The 23,674-nt window shown below is 49.4% G+C and overlaps 1 protein-coding gene across 1 annotated transcript in view; it reads right to left on the bottom strand.

Annotated features, from left to right (window-relative positions):
- The window catches only part of ARHGEF18 (Rho/Rac guanine nucleotide exchange factor 18), a 116,488-nt gene that overhangs the window by 17,041 nt on the left and 75,773 nt on the right, over positions 1-23,674 (bottom strand). The window contains exons 10-15 of the mRNA XM_012556131.2: positions 11,401-11,542; positions 10,046-10,158; positions 9,745-9,885; positions 3,836-4,086; positions 2,733-2,858; positions 636-753 (exon numbers count right to left, since the gene is read on the bottom strand). Coding sequence (XP_012411585.2) covers positions 636-753; positions 2,733-2,858; positions 3,836-4,086; positions 9,745-9,885; positions 10,046-10,158; positions 11,401-11,542 — 891 coding nt within the window. The remainder of the gene's footprint in view (positions 1-635; positions 754-2,732; positions 2,859-3,835; positions 4,087-9,744; positions 9,886-10,045; positions 10,159-11,400; positions 11,543-23,674) is intronic.

Raw genomic sequence — 23,674 nt, 5'->3', positions numbered from 1 at the left:
CATTCCCCCGGCCTCTCGCTAGGCTGCATGCCCTTTCTCTGCCCTTGCAGGCACAGCCCACTCTTGTAACACTGAGGTCACCTCTGTGCCTGTCTGGATCACCAGGAGTGGGCTTCACAAGGGCACTGTCTCCATCCCTTCATCCACTCCATGGATGGTGACCAAGTACCTGTGCCACCCAGCTGGCTAGAGGCTAGGGGGTGTTGTTGTTAGGTGCCATCAAATCAATTTTCGACTCATAGCAACCCCATGTGATGGAGTAGAACTACCCCACAGGGTTTTCTAGGCTGTAATTTTTACGGAAGCAGATTGCTAGGTCTTTCTCCTGTGGAGCTGCTGGGTGGGTTTGAACTGTCAACCTTTCAGTTAGCAGCCGAGCACTTATCCATCATGCCACCAGGGCTCCTTAGGGGCTAGAGGATGGAGGTGGACAAAGCAGACGCGGCCCCTGCCTTCTTGGTGCTGGCCACCACATCCATGACCCCGGCACTGAGCACAGCAAGTTCCGCGTAGTGGGTGCTCAGTGAACAAGCACTGAACCCAGCTGCCTTTGGAGAACCAGGGACAAAGCACAGAGGGGGCTTTATGCAGTCCCCCACTAATACAGGGGGCAGGCAGCGAGGACGGCCACGTACCCTCCGTGTTCTGAATAATGCGCTCCACCAGCACCGGGTATTTGGTGATGCGCTGGGTGACCAGAAGGATGCACTCCTGAACGCCCAGCCGCCGCACGATGGAAAAGTTGCCGATTTTCTACGGGATGGAAAACAGAACACACCATGTTAACATCTCACCACCTGCCCAAACAGGAGAGGTCGGTGACCAAGGTGGGGGCCCTTCCTCTCCCTGCTCGGGGGCGGGGGCGGGTTACACGTGGGACACACGCCAAACACCTGACAGCACGAGTTGCCTGCTGTGTACAGAAAGGCCAAAAGGCAAAGGTGGCATCACCTGTGGTGTGAATGGGAGCCCTGAAGGACCCAGGAAGAAACAAGGACCAGACTAGTGATTCTAAGTCTGGCGTGGTTCCCAGAGTCACCTGGCAAGCTAGCCAACACGCACGCATGCGCACACACACACCCCACACACACCCCGCACCACACACACACACCCCACACTGCACCACACACACACACCGCACACCCACACCACACACACTGCACCTCACACCCCACACTACACCACACCCACCACACACACACACACCCCACACCACACACACCACACACACCACACACATACGCAGGGGAAGACCCTAATCCTGACCAATGGCTGTCAGAACCTTCCGGAACTAGACTGGGTGTGTGCCTTCTGAGCCGGCTCTCTGCCGGCTCCCGACGCACACTTTGCCACCCTGGCTCAAAACCAAAGAAGCCATCCTCTGTTGTTGCCAGGCGCCGCTGAGTTGGCCCCCAACTCACGGCGACCCCGTGCATAATGGAACGGAATGCTGCCCCCATCCTACGCCATCCCCGTGCTCAGCTGTGGATCAGGCCGCTGTGATCCATAGGGTTTTCACTGCCTGATTAAGTAGACCACCAGGACTTTCTTCCCAGTCTGTCTTAGTCTGGAAACTCCGCTGAAACCTGTTCAGCATCCAAGCAACATGCAAGCCTCCACTGACAGACAGGTGGTGGCTGCACTTGAGATGTACTGGCCGGGAATCAAACCCAGGTCTCCAGCATGGAAGGTGATCGTTCTACCATTGAGCCACTGCTCACCCCAAAACCAAACCCGATGCCATCAAGTTGATTCCGACTCATAGTGACCCTACCCAACAGAGCAGAACTGCCCCCATAGGGTTTCTAAGGAGCAGCTGGTGGATTGGAACCACCGACCTCTTGGTTAGCAGCTGAGCTCTTAACCACTGCGCCACCAGGGCTCCGAACCACTGCTGCATCTGTTGAAAAGGTGAGTGCTGATTCAGTCAAGTGGCGTTAGCCCAAGTGAACTTTCTAGGCTGTGGGAGACGGCATCTTCTTGACTCTGCTGACTCAGGCTGTGGGAGGTGCTTTTGGTTCTAGGATTCAAGCACCTGCACGCTGTCAGGGAGAAGTGGGACGCGTGGGCCACAGGCCCCCGGGGACAAATGTGAACCAGTGAGGGGAGGGGATAAAGGTTTAGATAAGGATCGACTCACAAGAGCAGGGGAGCCCCTGGGTGGCACTGGGCTACTAACTGAACGGCTAGCAGTTTGAACCCACCCACAGGAACCTCAGAAGAAAGGCCTGGCAATCTACTACCAAAAACTCAGCCATTGAAAACCCTGCGGGGCACAGTTCTACTCTGACACACACGGGCTGCCATGAGTCACCGTCGACTTGACAGCAACTGGTTTACCACAGTGGGGGGCGCTCAGTGGAGAGTGAGACAGGCTGTGGTGGGGTGGTACGGGCAGGCCCCTTGAAATGACGCTCACGTGTCATCCCAACAGTCCAAGGAGTGTTGGTCAGTGGGCTCCACAGCAGGGCCTGTAGGGGCACCGCAGGGGCCAGCCAGGTGTGGGAAGGGACAAATGGCTAGGTAACGCTTTGCCTGGACTGGCTTTATAGATCAGGATTCTACGGAGGATTTTATTGACAAAGGGCTTGTGGTTAAAAACAAAAGAAAAAGTGGAACATCACTGTATCTTACAAACCTGAATTCCCAAGATTCTACAGCTCTGTGGCAAAAACCTACAGCAAAGAGAGTAAGCTTTTAAGTAAAAAAAAAAAACGTTTTTTCGTTTTTACCTTGATCAAGTTCTGAAATTTCTTGTTGTGCTGCAGCAGCGACTTGTAATGACTGACAGCTTTGTTGTGGCCGCTACAAAAGATGCCGTATTTTTCCTTCATTCTTTCTCCGTTCTCACCTGAAAACTAGTATAAAAGAGAACAGAGATGTTACCGTAACGGAGCGAGGCAGGCCAGTTGTTTAAAACTGCTGGGGCATCTTCTAGCGCGCTCCTCTGCTGCTGCTGAAGTAACGGCTGAATTTATTTGCAAGCTCACTTCCTTCTCTAATACACAGTTCAAGAGACGAGTGCTTCAGAACGGGGTGTCTAATCCTAAAACCAACCAAAAAAACCCACTGCCGTCGAGTCAATTCTGACCACTCACAGCAACCCTACAGGACAGAGTAGCGCTGTCCCATAGGGTTTCCAAGGCTGTAACCTCTAGGGAAGCAGACTGTCACATCCTTCTTCTGCAGAGTGGTTGGTGGGTTCAAACCACCGACCTGCTGGTTAGCAGCCGAGCACTTAACCATTGTGCCACCAGAGCTCCTTCATCTGACCCCAAGGTATGAGACAGCTGTAAGGAGATGACTTTCTGCTGAAGGGCTTCTCTATGCCACAGATGCTGTAAACCTTCCTGAAATCCATGAGGGAAAAACAGAAGTTTAAACTAAGGAATGTCAGAAAAATTAAAGGGCAAACGGGGATGTTCTTCCAGTCACTTCTAATTAACTGACCCAGAAGACTCCGAGCACTGTGTCAGAGGGCAGCACTACAGCCGCCTCCGTCCTGCCTAGACTCTGCCGACATCACACGGGGCCAAGCCCCCACCGAGGAGGCTCTGGCCCACAGGTTACACTTCTAACAGTCAGAAAGACAGCAGGCAGATCCCAAAATTAAAAAGTAGCCAGCAACCAGACAATCACACAAAAGCATACTACATTGAACCGTGTTTGGACAAGTACACTTGCTATCTGGGCCTGTGTGTTTCTAGAACACTAGCCGAGCCCACAGCTCTAGGGCCCAGCACCGCTTCTGTTGGCAGCAGGCATTCAGGACGCGGGAAGAACAGAGGTGGGGCCGTGCGCACCCGGCCCCTGCAAGCGCTTTGGCGGCGCCCACCTGCTGCACCAGCAGGTCCCCGATTCTCTGGATGATGTAATTGCGGTCACTGCCCTCCTCCAGGGACTCCTGGCGGCGCTCCTTCAGCCGGGCAAGGAATTGGCTGTGCATGTCCAGCAGGTCGTCCGCGCACGGGAAGAGGTGGCCGATAGCCTTGCTGCTGAACTGCAGCTCCTCGCGCAGGGCCCGGGAGTACACCTTCAGCATGATCTTGAGTGTGCGTACATGGTGCACCTCCGTCTGCATCAGCTCTGTGGGGACACGGACGGAGGACTTACCTGTGCTGAGGAGGACGCCGGCTCCACGGCTCGATGCACGTGCACGCGAGGCGCGTCTGGCAGCTCTGTCCCTCAGGAGGTCCTGGCTGCCTGCATGAGCCAGGCACTCTTCTGGAAGTTTCTGCAGGAGCCCTTGCCCTTGTAGTCTCACTGCCCAGGTTTCCATACCTCCTGTCCTCCCTCCTAAGGGACGGGGGGGTAGTGACGGGAGGAAAGGAGAGGACCAAGGAGGTGCACTGGGACCTCTAAAACCCAGTCAGCTGAGGAAAGTTCAGGCAGTTTTAAGCAAGATGTTTGGTGAACACCATTCTTTGGGTGCCAGTCTCACCCACTGCCATGCTTGTGGTCAGACCCAGCCTACAATGGGCACAGGGAAAGCAGCGCTCACATGAGGATTTTAACGCATTATCTAAGGCAGAGAATGGCTATACGTTGCTCTTGAGTTTATCTGCTGTTCTCAAGGCCGGGGTCAAGAACTGGAGTTGTGGACAGGCATGGGGGAGCCAGGCACCATGGAAAGCACCTGCGCGACTCTGTGCAAATGTATCGGGAGTGGGTACGTTCTCTCCCTGCGGAGAGCGTTCCTAGCTTTTGCTGGATTTTCAAAGGCAGGGGCCCCAGAAGTTCAAGGATTATAACAGGTCAAAGCGTGAAGAACTGGGCCCCTTCAAGGGCACTGTGGTCGCTGCTCTGCGGGTTCCTGGAGCCCAGAGGAGGGGGCCGTCTCACCTTGGACAGCTGCCCGGGCTCTTTTCCTTACCTGGTTTCTTCTTTTTTGTAAATAATAGCTTTACTGGGATATAATTCACACACCATACAATTCCCCCTTTCAGAGCTTACCATTCAGTGGTTTTTAGCACTCACAGAGCTATGCAGCCATTACCACTACCTAATTCTGGAATATTTTCATCACCCCAAAAGGCAACCTTGCACCCGTTAGTTGTCAGTCTCCATTTCCCCATCTCCCAGCCCTTCTGTTGTTGCTATTGTTAGGTGTTGTCAAGTCGATTCCAACGCATAGCGACCCCGTGTGACAGAGCAGAACTGCCCCATAGGGTTACCTAGGCTGTACTCTTCACGGGAGCAGATTGCCAGGTCTTTCCTCCTGTGAAGCGGCTGGGTGGGTTTGAACCACCAGTCTTTCGGTTAGCAGCCAAGTGCTTCACCGTTGCCCCTCCAGGACTCCTTGTTGATAAACTAGATTACACCAGTAACAACAGTTTCTGCCCGGCAAAAACCCTCCATAAGCAAAGGTGAAGGACAAAAGACAAACTGTGAAAAATACTTGTAATTCATATCACAGACAAAAGGCTGACCTCCCTAATTCATAGAGAACCCTTAAATATGATTGAGAATAGGACTAATAAGCAAATAGAAAGTTGGGCAAAGGATTTGTACAGAATAGGAAATACAAATGACTCCCAAGTATACTAAGACGTGTTCAACCTAGCTGATAAGAGAAACGCAAGTTAAAACGACATCACGACGCCCTTTCACCTTCTGGACTAGCGAAAACACAGCCTGTGGCCCCGGGATGGAGACCTGGACCGTCCCACCCAGTGCAGGTGGGACTGTGAGTTGTATGATCTCTCTGGAAGGCAAACTGGCAGTATATACATAAAAATTACAAACATGTACTTCCTGACTCGGCAATCCCATTTCTGGGAACTTCTCCTACAGATATACTTGCACACAGGCAAAATCATGCACTTCTAAAGTGATTCACGGCAGCTTTGTTTCCTGCAGCAGAAAGGAGGCAATGAAGGACGGACACACGTACAATGGAAGACCAGGTAACTGGAGCGACCTCGTGTGGAAAGACGTCCAAGACTGGGGTAAAGTAAGAAAAAAACAGTGGAGAAGCGGGAGAGGGGAGAATAGGGAGTGACTGCTTAATGAATACGGGATTTCCTTTGGGGCAATGAGAATGTTCTGGAACTAGATAGTGGTGATGGTTCCACAACACTGTGAAAGCACTAAATGTCACTGAATTTTATACTTTACAATGGTCAATTTTATGTGATGTGTATTTTACCATGATTAAAAACAAAAACGAGCAAGGGGCAGAACAATATAGATACCATTGTACTTTTTACGTAAAAAGGGGGAAAAAGAAACTCTGGAAGGATCCAGAACACACAAATAACACTGGTTACCTGTTGGAGGGACAGGAATAGCACAGACTGGGGACAAGGGCATGAGGGTGATTTTTCCTTGAGTATCTTGCTATATTTAAAATTTTTTTTGAACCATGTGAATGCTTTTTAATATGTAACACAATAAGGCATTATGTCTAAAGACCCATTAAAAACAGTTGTGCCCTTCAATCCAGTAATCTCACACCTAGAAAATTTTATTCTAAGAAATCAAATCAAAAAAGAAAAAAAGGTATTTACTGCAAGGCTATCTTTAATAATGGTCTAAAGTGTTCCAAACCAGCTGCCGTCGAGTCAGCTCCGATTCATGGCAACCCTACCTGTGCAGAGTAGAACTGTGCTCCATAGGGTTTTCAAGGCTGTGACCTTTCAGAAGCAGATCACCAGGCCTGTCTTCTGAGGCACCTCCAGATGGGTTCGAACCGCCAAATTTTGCTTAGTTGTTGAGTGCTTAAACGTTTGTGCCACCAAGGGACTCTGCTAAAATGTTTAGCACATCTATCATAGCACTATTTATTATTCCAAAAAACACAACATAACCCAGTTGCCCATTTGCAGGCGAAAGGCACATTCGTGCTCTATCGCCATTAAAAAGAACAAGGAAGGACCAAAAGTCACAACTTGGAAAGACTTCTGTGATGTAAGACCATCAAATGTTGTGTGGCCCCAGTTTTGATATTTCAATTCCTTGAATTCTAGTGCAGCCATTTCAAATCATAATTTCAAACACCGTGTAAGATAGAAAAGCTTCAAAAGAACGGCATATTCACTGTATAAGATATTTATGCATGCCGTCCAAGATGAGCGAAATGTGAAAATGAGATCAGCTGTGTTGCTGTGGAGATGCAGTCATTTCTCGACTCTACACATGCCCTCAGGAGCTGCAATGAGCTAAGCGGGCCATCTGGTGTTCCTGGCGCCCCTCTCTGCCCCTCTGAACCCCTCTGCTATACACGATCAGTAAAGTGATCTGTGCCACCACTGGGCTATTCCACGAGTAGAATTCCCCAGAAGCAGGGCCTTTGCAACAACAAAACATACCAAGTGCTTACTATGAACCAGGCGCTGTGCCAGGTGGCGTGTGTGGCGCAGGTGTGTGCCAGGGCTGCTGAAACACCTGTGTGTGGCTGATGCTATTAAGGCCAAATATGGTGGAGACAAGAAGTTCGAGGTGTCCAGAGGAGGAAGGAACACTGTGTGCGGGCCAGGAGTGACACAGAAGATTCTAGAAAGGGACAGAACTGAAGGCGAAAGGGATTCTGACAGGAGTTAGCAGAGGAGTGGGATTCTGGCAACCCTCACAGGACAGTGCTGAGAGCTGTTTGGTCTCCACGGTGCCAAGCCCTGGGCCACCAGCCACAAGGGGCTGAGGCAGTCTGTGGGGGCCCAGAGGGTGTGATGATCTGGCAAAGGGCTTGCCCAGATGGAGGTATCTGGACTGCGTCTCTGCAGGATCTATGGCTTAGCTCTGGGACCCTGGGGGGGAGTGCTCAGCTGGATTCTCCTCCTTATTGACGACCCAACTAGTCTGACCCAGGTGAGAGCTCTGTATCTGAAGAGTGGGAAGGCTGGGCCAGTGGGGATGCCAGAAACTTCTACATGGGTGAAAGTAAAAATGCTTCTACACCGGATCTCCAGGAGACCTGGGGGTGCAACCAGGTGGTCAATTAATTACTTTTGTGTGTGGCCTTTCTAGCCATGGTCTCATAACTCCCACCTAGGTGAGTGGGTGGGACTGTGTGATAGGGTAATTGTGGCCTACCAAGGGGATCGGTCAGTTCTGCCTTAAAAGAGAGCCAATTCCAGAGTAGAGAGGAGGATCCCACCAAGGAAAAGCCCACCACCACCAAGGAAGGAGAAACCAGCAGGAAAGACTCGGCAGGAGAGACGGTGTGGTGGGCTTCCCTGCCCACGGAGAGAGAAAGCTGAGTGCCTTTGGGCAGAGACTGAGGGCCAGGGAGAGGCGTTGTTTGGAGGCTGGGTTGGGAGAGGCTGTCCTGATGGAAGAACTGTATCCTGAGTGTTCTTGAGCCTGAACTGTAACTGTTATTTCCCCAATAAAACCCATAATTGTGAGTATGGTCTGTGAGTTCTGTGTGGTCATTGCAATGAATTACTGAACCCAGTAGAGAGTGCTGTGTGAGGGACGGTTCGTGTTAGAATGAGTAGGGATGACCTTGGCCTCATAGGAATCAGCCCTGGGCTGTTGATCTTGGTTCTCCTGCCCCCTCTTGGGGTTGGCGGAAGTCAGACACCTCCCCCAAGCCATTTTTACAAATGGGTTAAGCGCTCGGCTGCTAACCAAAAGGTTGGTGGTTCAAGCTCACCTAGCGGCTTTGCGGGAGAAAGACCTAGTGATTTGCTCCCGTTGAAATTACAGCCTAGGAAACCCCACAGGGCAGTTCTATTCTTGCCTATAGGGTCGCTATGAGTCAGAATCAACTCGGTAGCACCTAACACCACGGAATCTCGTCACTGAAGGACAGGAAAGTACCTTCTCGGGTGACACATGCTGTCAGCCTTGGGGGAACGGGCCTCGTGGAGGCAGACTCGTGTGCAGCACCCGCAGTACTCACAGGGCCCTGGGCTGAGGGGCCTACTGCCTTGGGCAGGTCCTCTGCCTGAGCTCGGCCATCCATCAGCTAACTCGTGGGGGTCCAGAGGCCGGGATGGGGGGACTCAGGTGAAGCTCCCAGCGTGTCGCCTGGCACGGGGGTGGGGACCCGTGTCTGCAGCCTCATTCTCATTCAGTAACTCCCCACCAGTGACCGTGACCTCGACACCCCATCTCAGAGGGAAGCGGCCGTCCCCGGCCAGGTTTTTCGACGGCCGGCAGGAAGGGGCTGGAAGCAGTGTGGGCTCTGGGAAAGAAGCCCACTACGGAGACCGTGCTAATCACGCCTGAGAGAGGGACATGCCTCCAAAACCCACCCTCTCACCAAGGTACCCTGGCAGTGCAACGGTTAAGCACTTGGCTGCTAGTCAAAAGGTTGGTGGTTTGAACCTGCCCAGCTACTCTGAGGGAGAAAGACCTGGTGATCTGTTCCCATAAAGATTACAGCCTAGGAAACCCTATGGGACAGTTCTGCTCTGTCACCTGGGGTTGCTATGAGTTGGAACTGACTTGGAAGGCACCCAACAACAACCACCACAGCCAGACCTGGGCTGTCTAGGGGTCACCAGGGACAGCTGGGGTGGGACTGGCAGGCGTGTCTCAGGGTCACGGGGTGTGGGTGGAGACAAACAGGTCAGCACGGGTCACAGCTGGGCCACAACCACCCAGCAGGGACCTGTTCTCACAAAGCTGCTCCCACACCTCTTCCATGCCCCCGCAGGGAGGCTGGTGGATGGCCGTGTAGTCTTGTGGGGGGGGGCAGGGGGGTGTCAGTAGCAGGATCCAGGCGCCCAAGTGGAATTAACAAAAAGAAAGCAGAGAAGTCACTGGAAGGCTAGGGTGTCGGCACGGGACTCTCACCGTACAGGACATCCTGTCTTTTCACCACCTCTCGCTTTTGCTTCCTCACGTACGCCAGGTCAACAGACAGGCTCCAGGACTCGGCCTCGAACTCGTGGGCGTCTGACTCGATCTCACTCCTCAGCGAGGCGGTGTACGGATCTGCGGGCAGAACCAGTCCTGCTGCTCCAGGGCTTAGCGCTTGGCCAACGTGGCCTCCCCGCCCCACCCCCTCCTCAGGGACACGTTTTCATCAGTCCGTATACTTCCCACTGCGGGTGGGAACCCTCTGCAATCCACAGAAGGAGAGAGGTGTTTGTACCTTCCACAAAAACGGACTCGGCATTCGAAGACGGAAGTGAGACGGAGTCATCAGCCGCCTGCTTGAATTTCGAGAACCCGGAGTCGGTGTCATCCATCTCTCCTGTAACCGATCTAAAGAAAAATCATAAAAGCTATCATTTCAGAAAGTTAAATCGTGCACACGCATACACCCCACTCTACAAAAGAAACCAGACGATGACCCAACCTGACTACATGCTAAGTGAGAGTTTTCCGGATTTCAGTGTAAATGTCACTGTGTCATGGGTGGATTTTAAAAATTGAGGGACTATTCTGTCAATATAAACATTAGGACTTCTTCCATCAGAACTAACCTGAATGTTCAGGGACATTCTAAGGGTGCAATAACTGTAGGCCTCCTTTACCAACACTGGAATCCCGGGTGGTGCAAACAGTTAACGTGCTTGGCTGCTAACCAAAAGGTTGGGTGTTCGAGTCCACCCAGAGGCACCTCAGAAGAAAGGCCTGGCAATCTACTTCTGAGAAATCAGCCATTGACCCCGTGGAGCACAGTTCTACTCTGACACACATGAGGTCAGGATGAGTCAGGTTGACCTGATTGACGGCAATTGGCTCTTCACTGACTACTGGAGCCCATGGAAGCCCCGGAAATTCTTTCTACCAACGGTTAAGTGCGCCAGCCTCACAGTTAGGGGCGGAAGGATAGTGCTTTCTTTCTTTGTTTTTAATTGCTGTAAAAATACATAAAACACAACATTTGCCAATGCAATGTTTTTCGCAGGTATGATTTAGTGGTATCAATTATGTGAATCATGTTGTGCAGCCCTCACCAATAAGTGTTGCCAAATTTTCCATCACCATAAACCGTAACTCAAGGCTGGTCCTTTCTCAGAGGAAAAAGGCAATGAATCAGCCCCTTTGCCCGCTGACTGCCATGTACGGCTCTCAGCCATTACATTAGGTCTCTGCACCAGCGTGATTTTCTGCCCAGACTACTGGGTGCGATATTAAGCCAACCACCTCAAAGTGCCTGCACAGCCAGAAAGGCTCTAGACAATGGGCTGCGATCTCCGTGGCACCCTCAGCGGGACTCGGGACCCCATCCTGGACACAGTGAGAAGCTCTGTCTGAGGGACAAGTGCAAGAACATTCTGGAAGGGTGTGAAGCAGCAGCGCACCGGCTCCAAATGGCTGAAACACACCCGCAACGCATTGCTTTGGCAAAAAGGAGAAGAGATAAATCTCGGAGCCAAGTGCTAATGGGCCTTTCACGCTCAGCGCGGGGCGGGGGGGGGCGGCTTGTCAACAGCTCCCCAGGGTGTGGGGCGGGGGTGCCTCTGCCTGCGTTAGTGACAGAGAAGGGAAGTGGCTTACCCGAGTCGCGCCCCTGTTCCAGTCGGGCTCAGTGCTGGCGGTGCAGCCCCCTTCTGCGGGACCGTCATGCCGGCCTTCTTGGACAGGATCGGGCTGTCATCGGGGGACAGAAGGGTGCCCCGTGGGCGCTCCTTCATTGAGGCTGCGACGGAGGCAAACACAGAGTTGGTGCTCAGAAAGTGCGCAGGGTAGCGGAGGGTGCCCGCCTGGAAGTCCCTCTCGGGCCGCGGCCGCAGCACGGACAGGACCTTGGAAGTCAGCAGCTCATCATCTAGGAAGACCTTCTCGTTCCATTTCCGAGGAAAAGAGCCGTAGAAGGACAGCTCGGGGCGGCCCGGGAGCGTGCCGCTCCTGTCGCTGCTTTTGGCGTGTGTGTTCCCCATGTTCACACTCGGGGCGCTGAGGTGCTGCTGCCTCGCACTGTTTTTATACCTGCGGTGTGATCCTTCTAGAAATGTAAAGCTGCGTCTTCCCTGACTGTATTGGCTAGTCGGCGGGTCTGGAGGGCAGGAAATTGGTCCCCACTGTGACCGCTTGGGTGGAAACTGCAGTGTTTTTCCCTTTGGTCAAACGTAAAAACCTACACCTCTCAGTCTCCACAGGTGGTAAAAGGCAGAGAGCAGTTGCCGTTAGCTATAAATCATCTACCATCGCGAAACAAGGAGGTCTGCACCTGCCAGGGTTCCTGCCAACGCCGCATAATTATGATCCCAATTAATCTATGATCTGATGTCAGGATGACTCAAAGACCAAGGACCACGGCAGGCACAGTGTTTGACTGCCCGTGGTGCTGTGCACAGCCCTCTAAGTAGCATTTGATCACCCGAGTGGGCAAGGGGCTTCTATTGCATTTCATGCAGTAATTGTACACCAATCTCCTATGCAACAGGTGCTCCAAAGTGTTGTTTTCACCCGCCTGCACGTTAACCGAGCAGACCTTGGGTGGTGCAAACAGTTACTGCGCTTGGCTGCTCACCGAGAGGTTGGAGGTTCGAGTGTACCCAGAAGCCCCTCGGAAGAAAGGCTTGGTAATCTACTTCCAAGAAACCAGCCATTGAAAACCCTATGGAGCACAGTTCTGCTCTGACACACATGGGGGGTCGCCATGAGTCAGAATGGACTTGAGGGCAGCTGATGGTGATGGCGATAGCTTGTTAATCCGAGTTCAGACTGTAGGATGTCTGTTGTTGGGTGCTGTCGAGTTGATTCTGACTCATAGCGACCCCATGTGACAGAGCAGAACTGCCCCACAGGCTTTCCTAGGCTGTAATCTTTATGGGAGCAGATCACCAGGTCTTTCTCCCATGGAGGTGCTGGCGGGTTCGAACTGCCAACCTCTCAGTTAGCAACCAAGCGCTTAGCCATTGTGCCCCCAGGGCTCCTTGTAGCATACTTATACCCACTAATTATCTTTTCTACAGATGAAAAAAATGCAACCCTTAGAAAGCTAAGCGACTATTAGGCTGAGTTTTTTGCTCCTAGTTGAAAAGTCAACTATTTAAATTGAACCTAATTGAGATGGACTGCTAGGCTTATTTCTTCTCAAGGTGAAAACCCCGTCTGGAAGCTCCGCTCCCGGCAAGGACGAACAGCGGCATCAAGAAGAAATCTGGGAGTCCCTGGGTGGTGCAGATGGTTAAGCGCAGGACTACTAACCAAAAGGTTGGCAGTTTGAACTCAACCCAGGGATCCCTCAGAAGGGCCTGGCGATCTGCTTCCGAAAGGTCACAGCCTTGAAAATCCTATGCAGCAGTTCCACTCTGCACACATGGGGTCGCCGTGAGCTGGAGTCTGCTCGACAGCAGCTAACAACAACAACATCATTTTCCAAAGTGTAATTGCTACTAAAAAGAAATCTGTGCAGTGGCCTTCCTGACCTGCTCCCGAGGCCCCAACACACCCACCCGGCGGTTTCTCCACACGGGGGTCGGCCGAGCCTGCCCAAGAGGACAATGCACGTCACGCAGGAGCCTTTCTGGGGGCTGATATGAAGTGTTCTGTATGCATTTCAATACAGGTGGAAATTTCGGGGGATTGCACGGGTGCTTATGGCTGTTCTGGCAGAGACAATTTCCGGCAGAGGAGTGGTGGAGAACACTTACATCCACGTGAGATGACACATCTATGATTTCACGTGTTCTCCGAGCTACCCTTCTTCTCCTTTCTTTACAATTGTGGTGAAAACATACACAACAGAACATTCACCAATTCAACAATTTCTACATGCACAATTGAGTGACACTGATTACACTCTTCATGTTGTGCAAACCGCAGCCCTGTCCTTCTCCAGATTATTCCACCACCATGAAAACAAATTCAGTGCCCTCTAAGCAGTGGCCCTCCCTCGCCTCCTCCCTGCCGCCCCCAGTAACCACTAGTAAGCTTTGGTTTCTATCCCAAAAACCAAACCCGTTGCTGTCCAGTCGATTCCGACTCGATTCCAACAGAGTAGAACCACCCCATGAGGTTTCCAAGGAGCGTCTAGTGGATTCCAACTGCCGACCTTTTGGTTAGCAGCCAAGCTCTTAACCACGGCGCCACCAGGGCTCCTTGGTTTCTATCCGTTTGCCTATTTCATATAAGTGGGATCATATACTCTTTGTCCTTTTGTGACTGACTTATTTTGCTCAGCATGATATTTTCAAGGTTCATCCATGCTGTGGGCTGCATCGGGACTTCATTTGTCTTTATGTCTAACACTCCATTGTGTGTATAGACCACATTTTGCTTATCCATTCATCTGGTGATGGACATTTTGGTTGTTTCCACCTGTTGGCTATTGTGAGAAGTGCTGCAGTGCACATTGGTGTACAGGTTTCTGTTTGCATTCCCGCCTTCACTTCTTCTGGGTATGAGCTACACATTCTTTACCATAGCTCAACGCATTAAAGGTGACTTTTTTTCCCAGTGAACTCAAACACCCTCATGCCGTGATAATGAAGGGCTAACAATCACTACTCTTACAATAGGCAAAGGCAATGAAGCTGTCACTCGTATACAAACGTCCCTCTACAAACCCGTGAGTCAAGACCTCCACAGTGCAGTGCCGCCATTTCCTGCCTTTTTTACACCACACTAACTCCCGCCTGAGTCAGAATCGACTCGACGGCAACAGGTTTTAACCCCCACCTGGGCAATTATGACCTAAACACGCAAACACAGGGCACATCCTGATAACGAATCAGTGTCCTGGTGTGGCTGGCCGACTCTGCCTGCTGACCAACGTCTTGCCCCAAGCTGAGTGCGTTCTGAGTTAAGCAAAGAGTTCACAGAAGAAAAAAACAAAACCAAAATCACTGCTGTCAAGTTGATTCCGACTCATAGCGACCCTATAGGACAGAGCAGAATTGCTCCATACAGTTTCCAAGGAGCTGGTGGATTTGAACTGAGGAACTTCTGGTTAGCAGACAGAAGAAAAAGTGACCACAAATATCATCCAAGAATCAAAGACTCGCTGATTCCAAAGAATTTAATAAGCGATCACGAACATTCAATGTATGCTCACAGACTAATGTCTTCTTTGGTGACTTGGAGTCCCTGGGTGGCACAAACGGTGAACGTGCTTAACTACTAACTGAAAGGTTGGAGGTTTCAGTCCAGCCGGAGGTGCCTTGGAAGAAAGGCCTGGTGATCTAATTCTGAAAAATCAGCCATTGAAAACCCTGTGGAGTTCAGTTCTAATCTGACACACATGGGGTTGCCATGAATTGGAATAGACTCAATGGCAAGTGGTTTGGGGACTGGTTGGTGATTTCAGAGCTATTTTAAGTTTTCGTGCTCCTGGGTCCTAATTAGGGACACGGGCGCTGTTAGGCTCAAGACGTGTATGAGGGATAGAACTTTAGTGAAAAGAAAGATGGTCCACCTTCTAACATACCAAACAACTTACTTATTTATGCTGATTATTGTTGGAGGTCTCCCCACGCCCCGCTAGCGTGGAGAACAGTCTCTTGCACAAAACAGGTGTCAAGAAGTAATTGTTTCTTTGTGGTGATGGAGCAGTTCTGAATCCAGATTATGGTGTTGGTAACGCCAATCTGTACATGGGATAAAATTTCATAGAACTATACAACCCCTGCCCTCCCTTATACAACCCCACGCGTATAACGGGGCAAAATCCAGATAGGGTCTGTCCCAAGTTAATAGCATCGTACCAGTGTCAATGTCCTGCTTTTGACAATGGGCTAGGGTTATGTAAGACATCATCCTTGGGGGAGGCTGGGTGAAGGGTACATTTCTGTACTATTTCTGCAACTTCTTGTGAGTCTCACACTATACACCAAGATAAAAAGTTACATTACAAAATTTTTTTAGAGTTGTTGAGAAGTGATTATATTTTAAAAGATGAAACCTGTGTTTGCTCACATACACCTTGTAGTTCCTCAGAGCACTGATAATCTTTGTATTTCTTTACAACTTATTACACATACACTTTCAAAATGTAGCTGAGATGACCTTCCATTTTGGGAAGGGGAACTTACAGAAAAGTTTAATGATGGACACTTAGCAGCAATGGGACCTACTGAAATAAACGAGGCTTTTTCCTCTGGAGCATTCTACGCTCCAAGCTACTTAAGACTTAAAATAAAAGGCAGACAGTCACGAATTGAGCCTTTCTGTCACACACAGCCATGGAAATAACTGACCCACTAGGACACGGGCCAGTGGATCTGCCTGGGGACCTGGAGGTCTCTCTGTCTGGGCAGAGACAGCCTTGGACCCCCTCCTGCCAGTTTTCTTGTATCTAGTTGGAGGGTCCAACCCATGCCAAACTTCTGTGAGGCTGCTGGTGGGAATGTAAAATGGTGCAGATGCTTGGAGAACTGTCTGGCAGTTCTTCAAATGGTTAAACAAAGAGTTACTGCACAAGACAATCATCCCACTCCTAGGTATATACCCAAGAGAAATGAAAACATACATCCACACAAAAACCTGCACACCAATGTTCACAGCAGCATTATTTGGAATAGCCAAGAAGTGGAAACAACCCAAATGTCTATCAACGGATGAACGGATAAACAAAATGCAGTGTATCCACACAATAGAATATTATTCAGCCATAAAAAGGAATGACATTCTGGTCTGTGCTACGACATGGATGCACTTTGAAAACGTTCTGCTAAGTGAAATAAGCCAGACACAAAAGGCCACACAGTGTGTGACTCCATTTATATAAAATGTCTAAAATAGGCAGCTCTCTAGAGACAGAAAGCAGACTAGTGGTTGCCTAGGGTTGGGGGAGGAGTCCCCTGGTGTGGCAAATGGTTAAGTGCTCAGTTACTAACTGGAAAGGTTGGTGATTTGAACTCACCCACAGGTGCCTTGGAAAAAAGGCTTGGTGATCTGCTTCTGAAAGGTTAAAAAAAAAAAAAAAAAAAAAACCCAAACCCACTGCCGTCAAGTCAATTCCGACTCATAGCAACCCTTATAGGACAGAGTAGAACTGCCCCGTAGGGTTTCCAAGGAGCCGCTGGTGGATTCAAACTGCCGACCTTTTTGACAGAGCCTTAAAAATCCTATGGAGCAGTTCTCTGCACACGTGGGGTCACCATGAGTCGGAATCAACTCGATGGCAACGGGTTACGGCTGGGGGAGGTTGGGGTGGGTGACAGCTAATGGGTATGGGGTTTCTTTTTGGGGTTCTAAAATTCACAGTGGTGACTCGTGCATACAGTAAACGCCACTGAAATTGTGCATTTTAAATGGGTGAGTGGTATGCCATGTGGATTATAGCTCAATAAAGCTGTTAAACAAAGTCATCTTTCTGCAGGAGGAGAACAAGACATTTGGTCTGTAGTTCAGCATGCAGGGCACACTGGTCATTCTGTCCTTGAATCGGAGCGAGACAGGGATAAATATTTACCCTGCCATTGTGTTTTCCTGCACCTGACAGCTGTGGAGGGACAGGCCTGTGGTGGTGTGGTGCGCAGCTCCGCTGACACTGTGCGGAGCTCAGCACAGCGCTGCCTAGCACTGTCTGCCCGGCCAGAGAAGCCGCTCCGGAGCCTAATTAGCACTGTCTGGCCACCGCTGAGATGGACCATCGATCGGCGGCTGCCTGGCCCGCGGCAGCCGGCTGGGTGCCACAGACCTGTTTCTACAAGAGGACCCAGAAGAGAGATGGGGACAAAAATCAGACATCAATGGTGAAAAGGGAAAAAGTCCTTTGCCCTACAGAAAAAAAAAAGCACCCCGTTCTTAGCACCAAACACAGACAGCAGCAGCCTACTCTCTCAAGGATTGTTTTTAACCTGTTGGGTCTTGGTTTCTTGAACTAAAGAGAAGTCCCTGGGAGCCAATTAGACAACTAAGCTTATGTGACATTGTCATGATCATATTTGCATTACTTTACCTGGACAAAGGAGTCTCTGGGTGGGGCAAAGGGTAACACTCTCAGCTGCTGACCACTCAGGTTCAAGCCTACCCAGAGGCACCTTGGAAGAAAGGCCTGGTGATCTACTTCTGAATAATCTGACATTGAAAACCCCATGGAGCACAGTTCTACTCTGACACACATGAGGTCACCGTAAGTTGGGTTTAACTCCACAGCAACTGTCGTTGTTTTTTAAACAAAAGACCCCACAAGACGGCATTCAGATTTATAGGGGCTATTTTCTAGCACAGTTTGCTCCCTGGCTGCAAACTGATCATAGGTCCTTGAAGTCACAGGCTTTTTCCCTCCGCTGCACAACCACAAGCCCTATCAACTCTTACATGAATCATAAGGGCCCACAAGGAAACTACATCAACAAGATTTAATAGTGACTAACCTGTTGAAAGCAACTTGGGAGATTTTTGTATAAATATTAAGTGACCGTCTTAATCAGTTTTAAATCCTTTGTAGTCTAGAAGAGGCCCTGGGTGGCGCAAATGGTTAAGCACTTTACCGCTAAACAAAAGGTTGGTGGTTCAAGTCCACCTGGAGGCACCTCGGAAGAAAGGCCTGGTGATCTATTCCAAAAAAAATCACCCACTGAAAACTCTATGGAGCACCATTCTAGTCTGTCACGCATGGGGTTACCACGAGTTGGATCAACTTGATGGCAACCCTTTTTTTCATTGTCTAGAAGAACACTGGCTTCCAGAAAGATCTACTTGTAGGCAAGAATTTCACATTATAAATTGCAGGTCCTGCTAGAAAGGTCCCCGTAGTCTTCTGAAAAAGGCCATGCTAGAAAAAAAGCAGACAGGAAGCCCAGCACCTGAAGGCAGGAATGGACTTCCCACCGCCACAGAGTCGGCTCGAAAGTTTGGCCTCAGAAAGAACTGGACCTCGTCTCAGACTTAGCTGGGTTTTGTCTCCTTCCCCCATTCTTTGTTTCAGGGAAGATTTGTCTTTCAGGCTGAGAAAGCCGCCTAGCTCTGGAGAGTTCTAGCAAACACTAACTATAGGCAAGTGTTCAAGAGACAATTAAGAAAAGCTGGAGCAAAATGAAGTTTTCAGTTCACAGTTCCCGACTTTTCAGCCACCTGAGAACAGACTCAATCGATGACAAGTCAGTTCATTGATTTCTCTGCCCTGCTTCATTTTGATGTTATACAGCAAGAAGGGATAAAAAAAAATAAGAAATAAAAACCCTTAAACTCATGCCTCAGTGGACCAAAGAGGGGGAAAAAAAAGGGCATCCTGCAGTTTAGAAGTGTAAGGCAACAAGAGTATGTTTCCTAAACCTGATATTATTCAATAAAAAATACACAAGTCTCCACCTCGCCGCAGGTCAAACCCAGCAAACACCATTTTAAACAATTGTGGTAGTCTTCCTAACTGTGTATGGGTGAGAATAGAAAACTTAGAAAACGCAAAAAGGCATAAAGATAAAAATAATCCATAATCTCAGGAAAAAAAAAAAAAAAAGCTGCCATCAAGTTGACTCCAACTCATGGTGACCCCAAGTGTGTCAGTGTAGAACTGTGCTCCGGAGGGTTTTTGATGGCTGATTTTTCGGAAGTAGACTGCCAGGCCTTTCTGCCAAGGCGCCTCTGGGCAGATATGAACCTCCAGCTTCTTGGTTGGCAGTAAAGTGCTTAACCATTTGCTCCACCTAGGGAGCCTCCTGCTTCTGGTAACCACTAATAAACTTTGGTCTCTACATTTGCCTGTTCTAGATAGTTCATGTAAGTGGGATCGTTCAATACCTGTCCCTCTGTGACTGACTTATTTCACTCAGCGTCATCTTTTCAACGTTCATCCATGTTGTAGAGGTATCAGGACTTCATTTCTCTTTATGGCTGAGTTCTGTACTATCTTTGCAACTTTTGGGTAATCTACAATTATTCCAAATAAAACGTTCCTTAAAAGTTAAATACAGACTCAAAAGGTTAGGTACGACGCGGAGGGGGCAGTGAGTTTATGTTAATGGGGGAGGAACAACTCAGAAAAGGAGGGTGAGAATGGCTGCCCAACTCAAAGAATGGAATCAGCGTCACTGAACTGTACATTGTACCAACTGTTGAACTGGTGTATGTTTTGCTGTGTATGTTCTCAACAACAAAAAAAATTAAAAAAAGGAAAAAAAGAGTTAAATCCAAGATGAACTGAGGCTTGCTAAAAACAAAAGAATAATTTTTAAAAAGGTGTGTGTGTGGGGGGCGGGGGGTGGTTCTGAGTTATGCCGGGAGCCAAAAGAAGAAGGGGCCAGGCCCTGCTGGGGCAGAGAGAGGGGTCACATGTAACCCGGATCACTCAGGGACTGGGAGCGTGCCCACAGAATGCCACTTGTCACAGAAGAAACGAGACTCCTTAACTGCAATTTGCAAGGAGCCCTGGTGGCAAACAGTTAAGCGCTTGGCTGCTAACCGAAAGGTCAATGGTTTGAACCCACCCACACGCTCCGTGGGAGAAAGACCTGGCGATCTGCTCCCATAAAGATTACAGCCTAGAAAACCGTGTGGGGCAGTTCTACCTTGTCACATGGGGTCACTGTGAGTCAGAATCACCTTGATGGCAGCTAACAACAACACGTGGCCGGATATGTTTACAGTTATAATCACAGTGCATCACAAAAGGGTTTGCATTTTTCATGTTGTACATGATCTTTATATTGCTTTAATCATTTCCCTGTTGTTTGATATTAAACACATTCCAATTTCATACACAGTCTCAGAGACAGAAAGACAGAGGCAAAGGTTAGAAATGTTTTCTGATTTTAGATAGGCGTCACCAAACTTTTTCCAAAGGACTGCACCAATGAGTAGAGCCTTGTGAAAAAATATACACAGAAGGAAAGAAAAATCTGTAAGGTGATTCAACATAATGGCAGCTAATTACAACTGCATGGGACTATGGGTGTTTCCCTCAATTTCCTCCTTTGCAAATCTCCTGTAATGGTCATAGGACTTTTATAATTAAAAAAGAAAAAAAAGTAAACATTAGGGGAAATCAGGTCAAGGGTATATATGGGAACTCTCTGCACAATTTTTTAACTCTTCTGTAAATCTAAACTTATCTCAAAATTAAAAATTAAAAAAAAAAAGGCTCAATGAGCATGGTGACAATTTCTGATGCCACCTAAAGCCAATAGTGTGACAGCTTTCACGTAGCCTGCTTACACTAGCTTATATACCAGGTACTCACGGTGACCCTGTGTGTGTGTCAGAGTAGGACTGTGCTCCACAGGGTTTTCAGTGGCTGATTTTTTGGAAGCAGATCGCCAGGCCTTTCTTCCAAGGTACCTCTGGGGGTGGGGGGATTCGAACCTCTAACCTTTTGGTTAGCAGCTGAGCACTTTAACTGTTCGCATCACGCAGGGACTAGGTTATATAAGACTCACTAATTAATTCTGCTTCTTCTTCTCCAAGTGTGGAGATGTAAAAATGGGGATGTTCTGAGGCATGGTGGTCCTCTTCCAAAATACAGGCTTTGGAGTCGGGTGGAAGTGAGCTGGAAGCTTGACTCCATCACATGCTATCACTAGCTCTACAATCTCAGCCAATTACTAGTCCCTCTGAGACTGTCCAGTCACCCGGGCAAAAGTAGAAAACAGCACTGTCATGGGTGGAGTTGCATCCTCCAAAACAGGTGCTGACTTCCTGGCCATGGTACTGTGGATATGATCCTGTTTGGCAATAGTTGTTGTCTTTTGTCATGTTCATGAGGTCATACCAGTATAGGGTGGGTCCTAAACCTAGTCACTTCTGAGTTATAGAAAGACCAGAAGAGACACCATGTGGGAATTGTCTACAAGCCAAGAAGTCAAGGAATGCCTGAATACCGACAAGGAATGAATCCACATGGCCGAGACCGATTTGGACTTTTAGCCTCCAGAACCGCGAGAAAATCAATGTCAGTTCTTTAAATCTACTCCCTTGTGCTATCTGTGTTACAGCAGCACTAGGAACCTAAGTGTCTACCTCATAGGGCTCTCGTCAGAGGTCCTGGTTAGAATGGGTGAAAAAACGTAGAAGGAAACTCAAATTCATAAAAAAAGACCAGACTTACTGGTCTGATAGAGACTGGAGGAACCACCAAGACTACTGCCCTAAGACACCTTTCTAACTGGAAACTGAAGCCGTTCCCAGAGTCCACCTTCCAGCCAAATAATAGTCTGGCCTATAAAATAAACAATAACACCCATGAGGAATGTGCTTCTTAGAATAATCAACTGTAAGGGACCAAAGGGCCTCGGTGGTGCAGTGGTGAAGCATTTGGATGCTAACCAAAAGAGTCAGCAGTTCGAATCCACCTGCCGCTCCTTGGAAACCCTATGGGGCAGTTCTATTCTGTCCTGTAGGGTTGCTATGAGTTGAAATCAACTCGATGGCAATGGATTTGTTTTTGGTGTTTTAAGGGACCAAAAGGGCAAGGGCAGCATTTGCCCAAAAGCAAAGATGAGAAGGCAGGGAGGGGCAGGGAAACTGGATGAATGAAAATGAGGAACCCAGGGAGGAAACCGGGCGAGTGCTGACCCATAGCAGGGATTGCAACCTATGTCACAGGACAACTTATATACGAAATATTGATGGGAAAACGAATTTGCTATGTAAACTTTCACCTAAAGCACAGTAAAATGTCCAAAACAAACAAACAAAAAAGATTACAGTCAAGAAAACCTTACAGAGCAGTTCTACTGTGTAACACATGGGGTCGCTGGGGTGGAAATCGACTTGACTGCAATAGGTTTGGTTTTTGGAAGGCGCTCTTATATCCTAATGGGGAGCCACAAAGGGATTTTTAGGCACAGCAGAGGTGTGATTAGCCCTCTGTTTCATGAAGACAATGGTGGCAGTGCAGATGAGTGATTAGATGGGGGCAGAGAGACGAGACTGGCAGGGCACCAGTTCAGCGCTCTGATGTGCGGTGACAAGGTCCTTAATTACAGCCAAGAGTGGAATGACAGGGACAGGGTTCAGGGGCAGCACCTGGTGCCCTATTAAATATGGGGGAGGAAGACTCAGACATTGGGTCTGGGCCACAAGGCACTGCCTGTACCGAGACGGGACCTAGCGGAAGGAAGGGAGAGAGGCACAAAGGTAGAAAGAGGAGAGCCGAGTTCTCACTATGGGCACAGCCAGCCCGAGATGCCCCCAGGACACCCTGCTTTAGAAGTCCTGGGGTAGTTAAGAATATGTCTGGAGTCAGGATACCCATTGAGTCTGAGAATATCTACTTGGGAACAATCCACATGCAGAAACAGCTGGAACATACAGTGAACGTAAGATGGGAGTCCACCAACGTAACATGGTGGCTTGTATGTTGCTGTGATGCTGGAAGCTATGCCACAGGCATTTCAGCCAACGAAAACCCCATGGATCGCCACAGAACACTGCTGGATATAGCGCTGGAAGATGAGCCCCATAGGTTGGAAGGCACTCAAAATACACAGTGGCCGCAACCACGGACTCGAGCACGGCAGTGATGGGGAAGACGCTGCGGGACAGGGCAACGTTTCATTCTCTTGTATGTGGGGCTGTCATGGGTCGAGGTCAACTCGAGAGCCACTAACAACAAGAGCAATGAGATGAGAGGTAGACTCTTGTTATCAAAGCTGGAGATGACAAACTAGGGAGGGTCAAGTTCTCTGTGAGGCAGAGTCAGGACCCAAAAGTCTCGGTGGCTGAAACAACTGGCTGAAGCCAGCAAGATGGAATTTAGTTTAGGTTCTCGTGCTTGAATCTTTATCAGGGCTTCTCACCCTCGGCACTGCTGGCACTGGGGCCGGATGATTCTCTGTGGCGGGGGCTATCCTGTGCACTGCGGGACGTTCAGCAGCATCCCTGGCCTCCACCCACTACATCATGTAGCACCCCTACATCAGCCGTGACAACCATAAATGTC

Source organism: Trichechus manatus, unplaced genomic scaffold (assembly GCF_000243295.1).
Source record: "Trichechus manatus latirostris isolate Lorelei unplaced genomic scaffold, TriManLat1.0 scaffold00057, whole genome shotgun sequence".
Lineage (NCBI taxonomy): Eukaryota > Metazoa > Chordata > Mammalia > Sirenia > Trichechidae > Trichechus > Trichechus manatus.
This window is presented reverse-complemented; position numbering and strand designations above follow the sequence as displayed.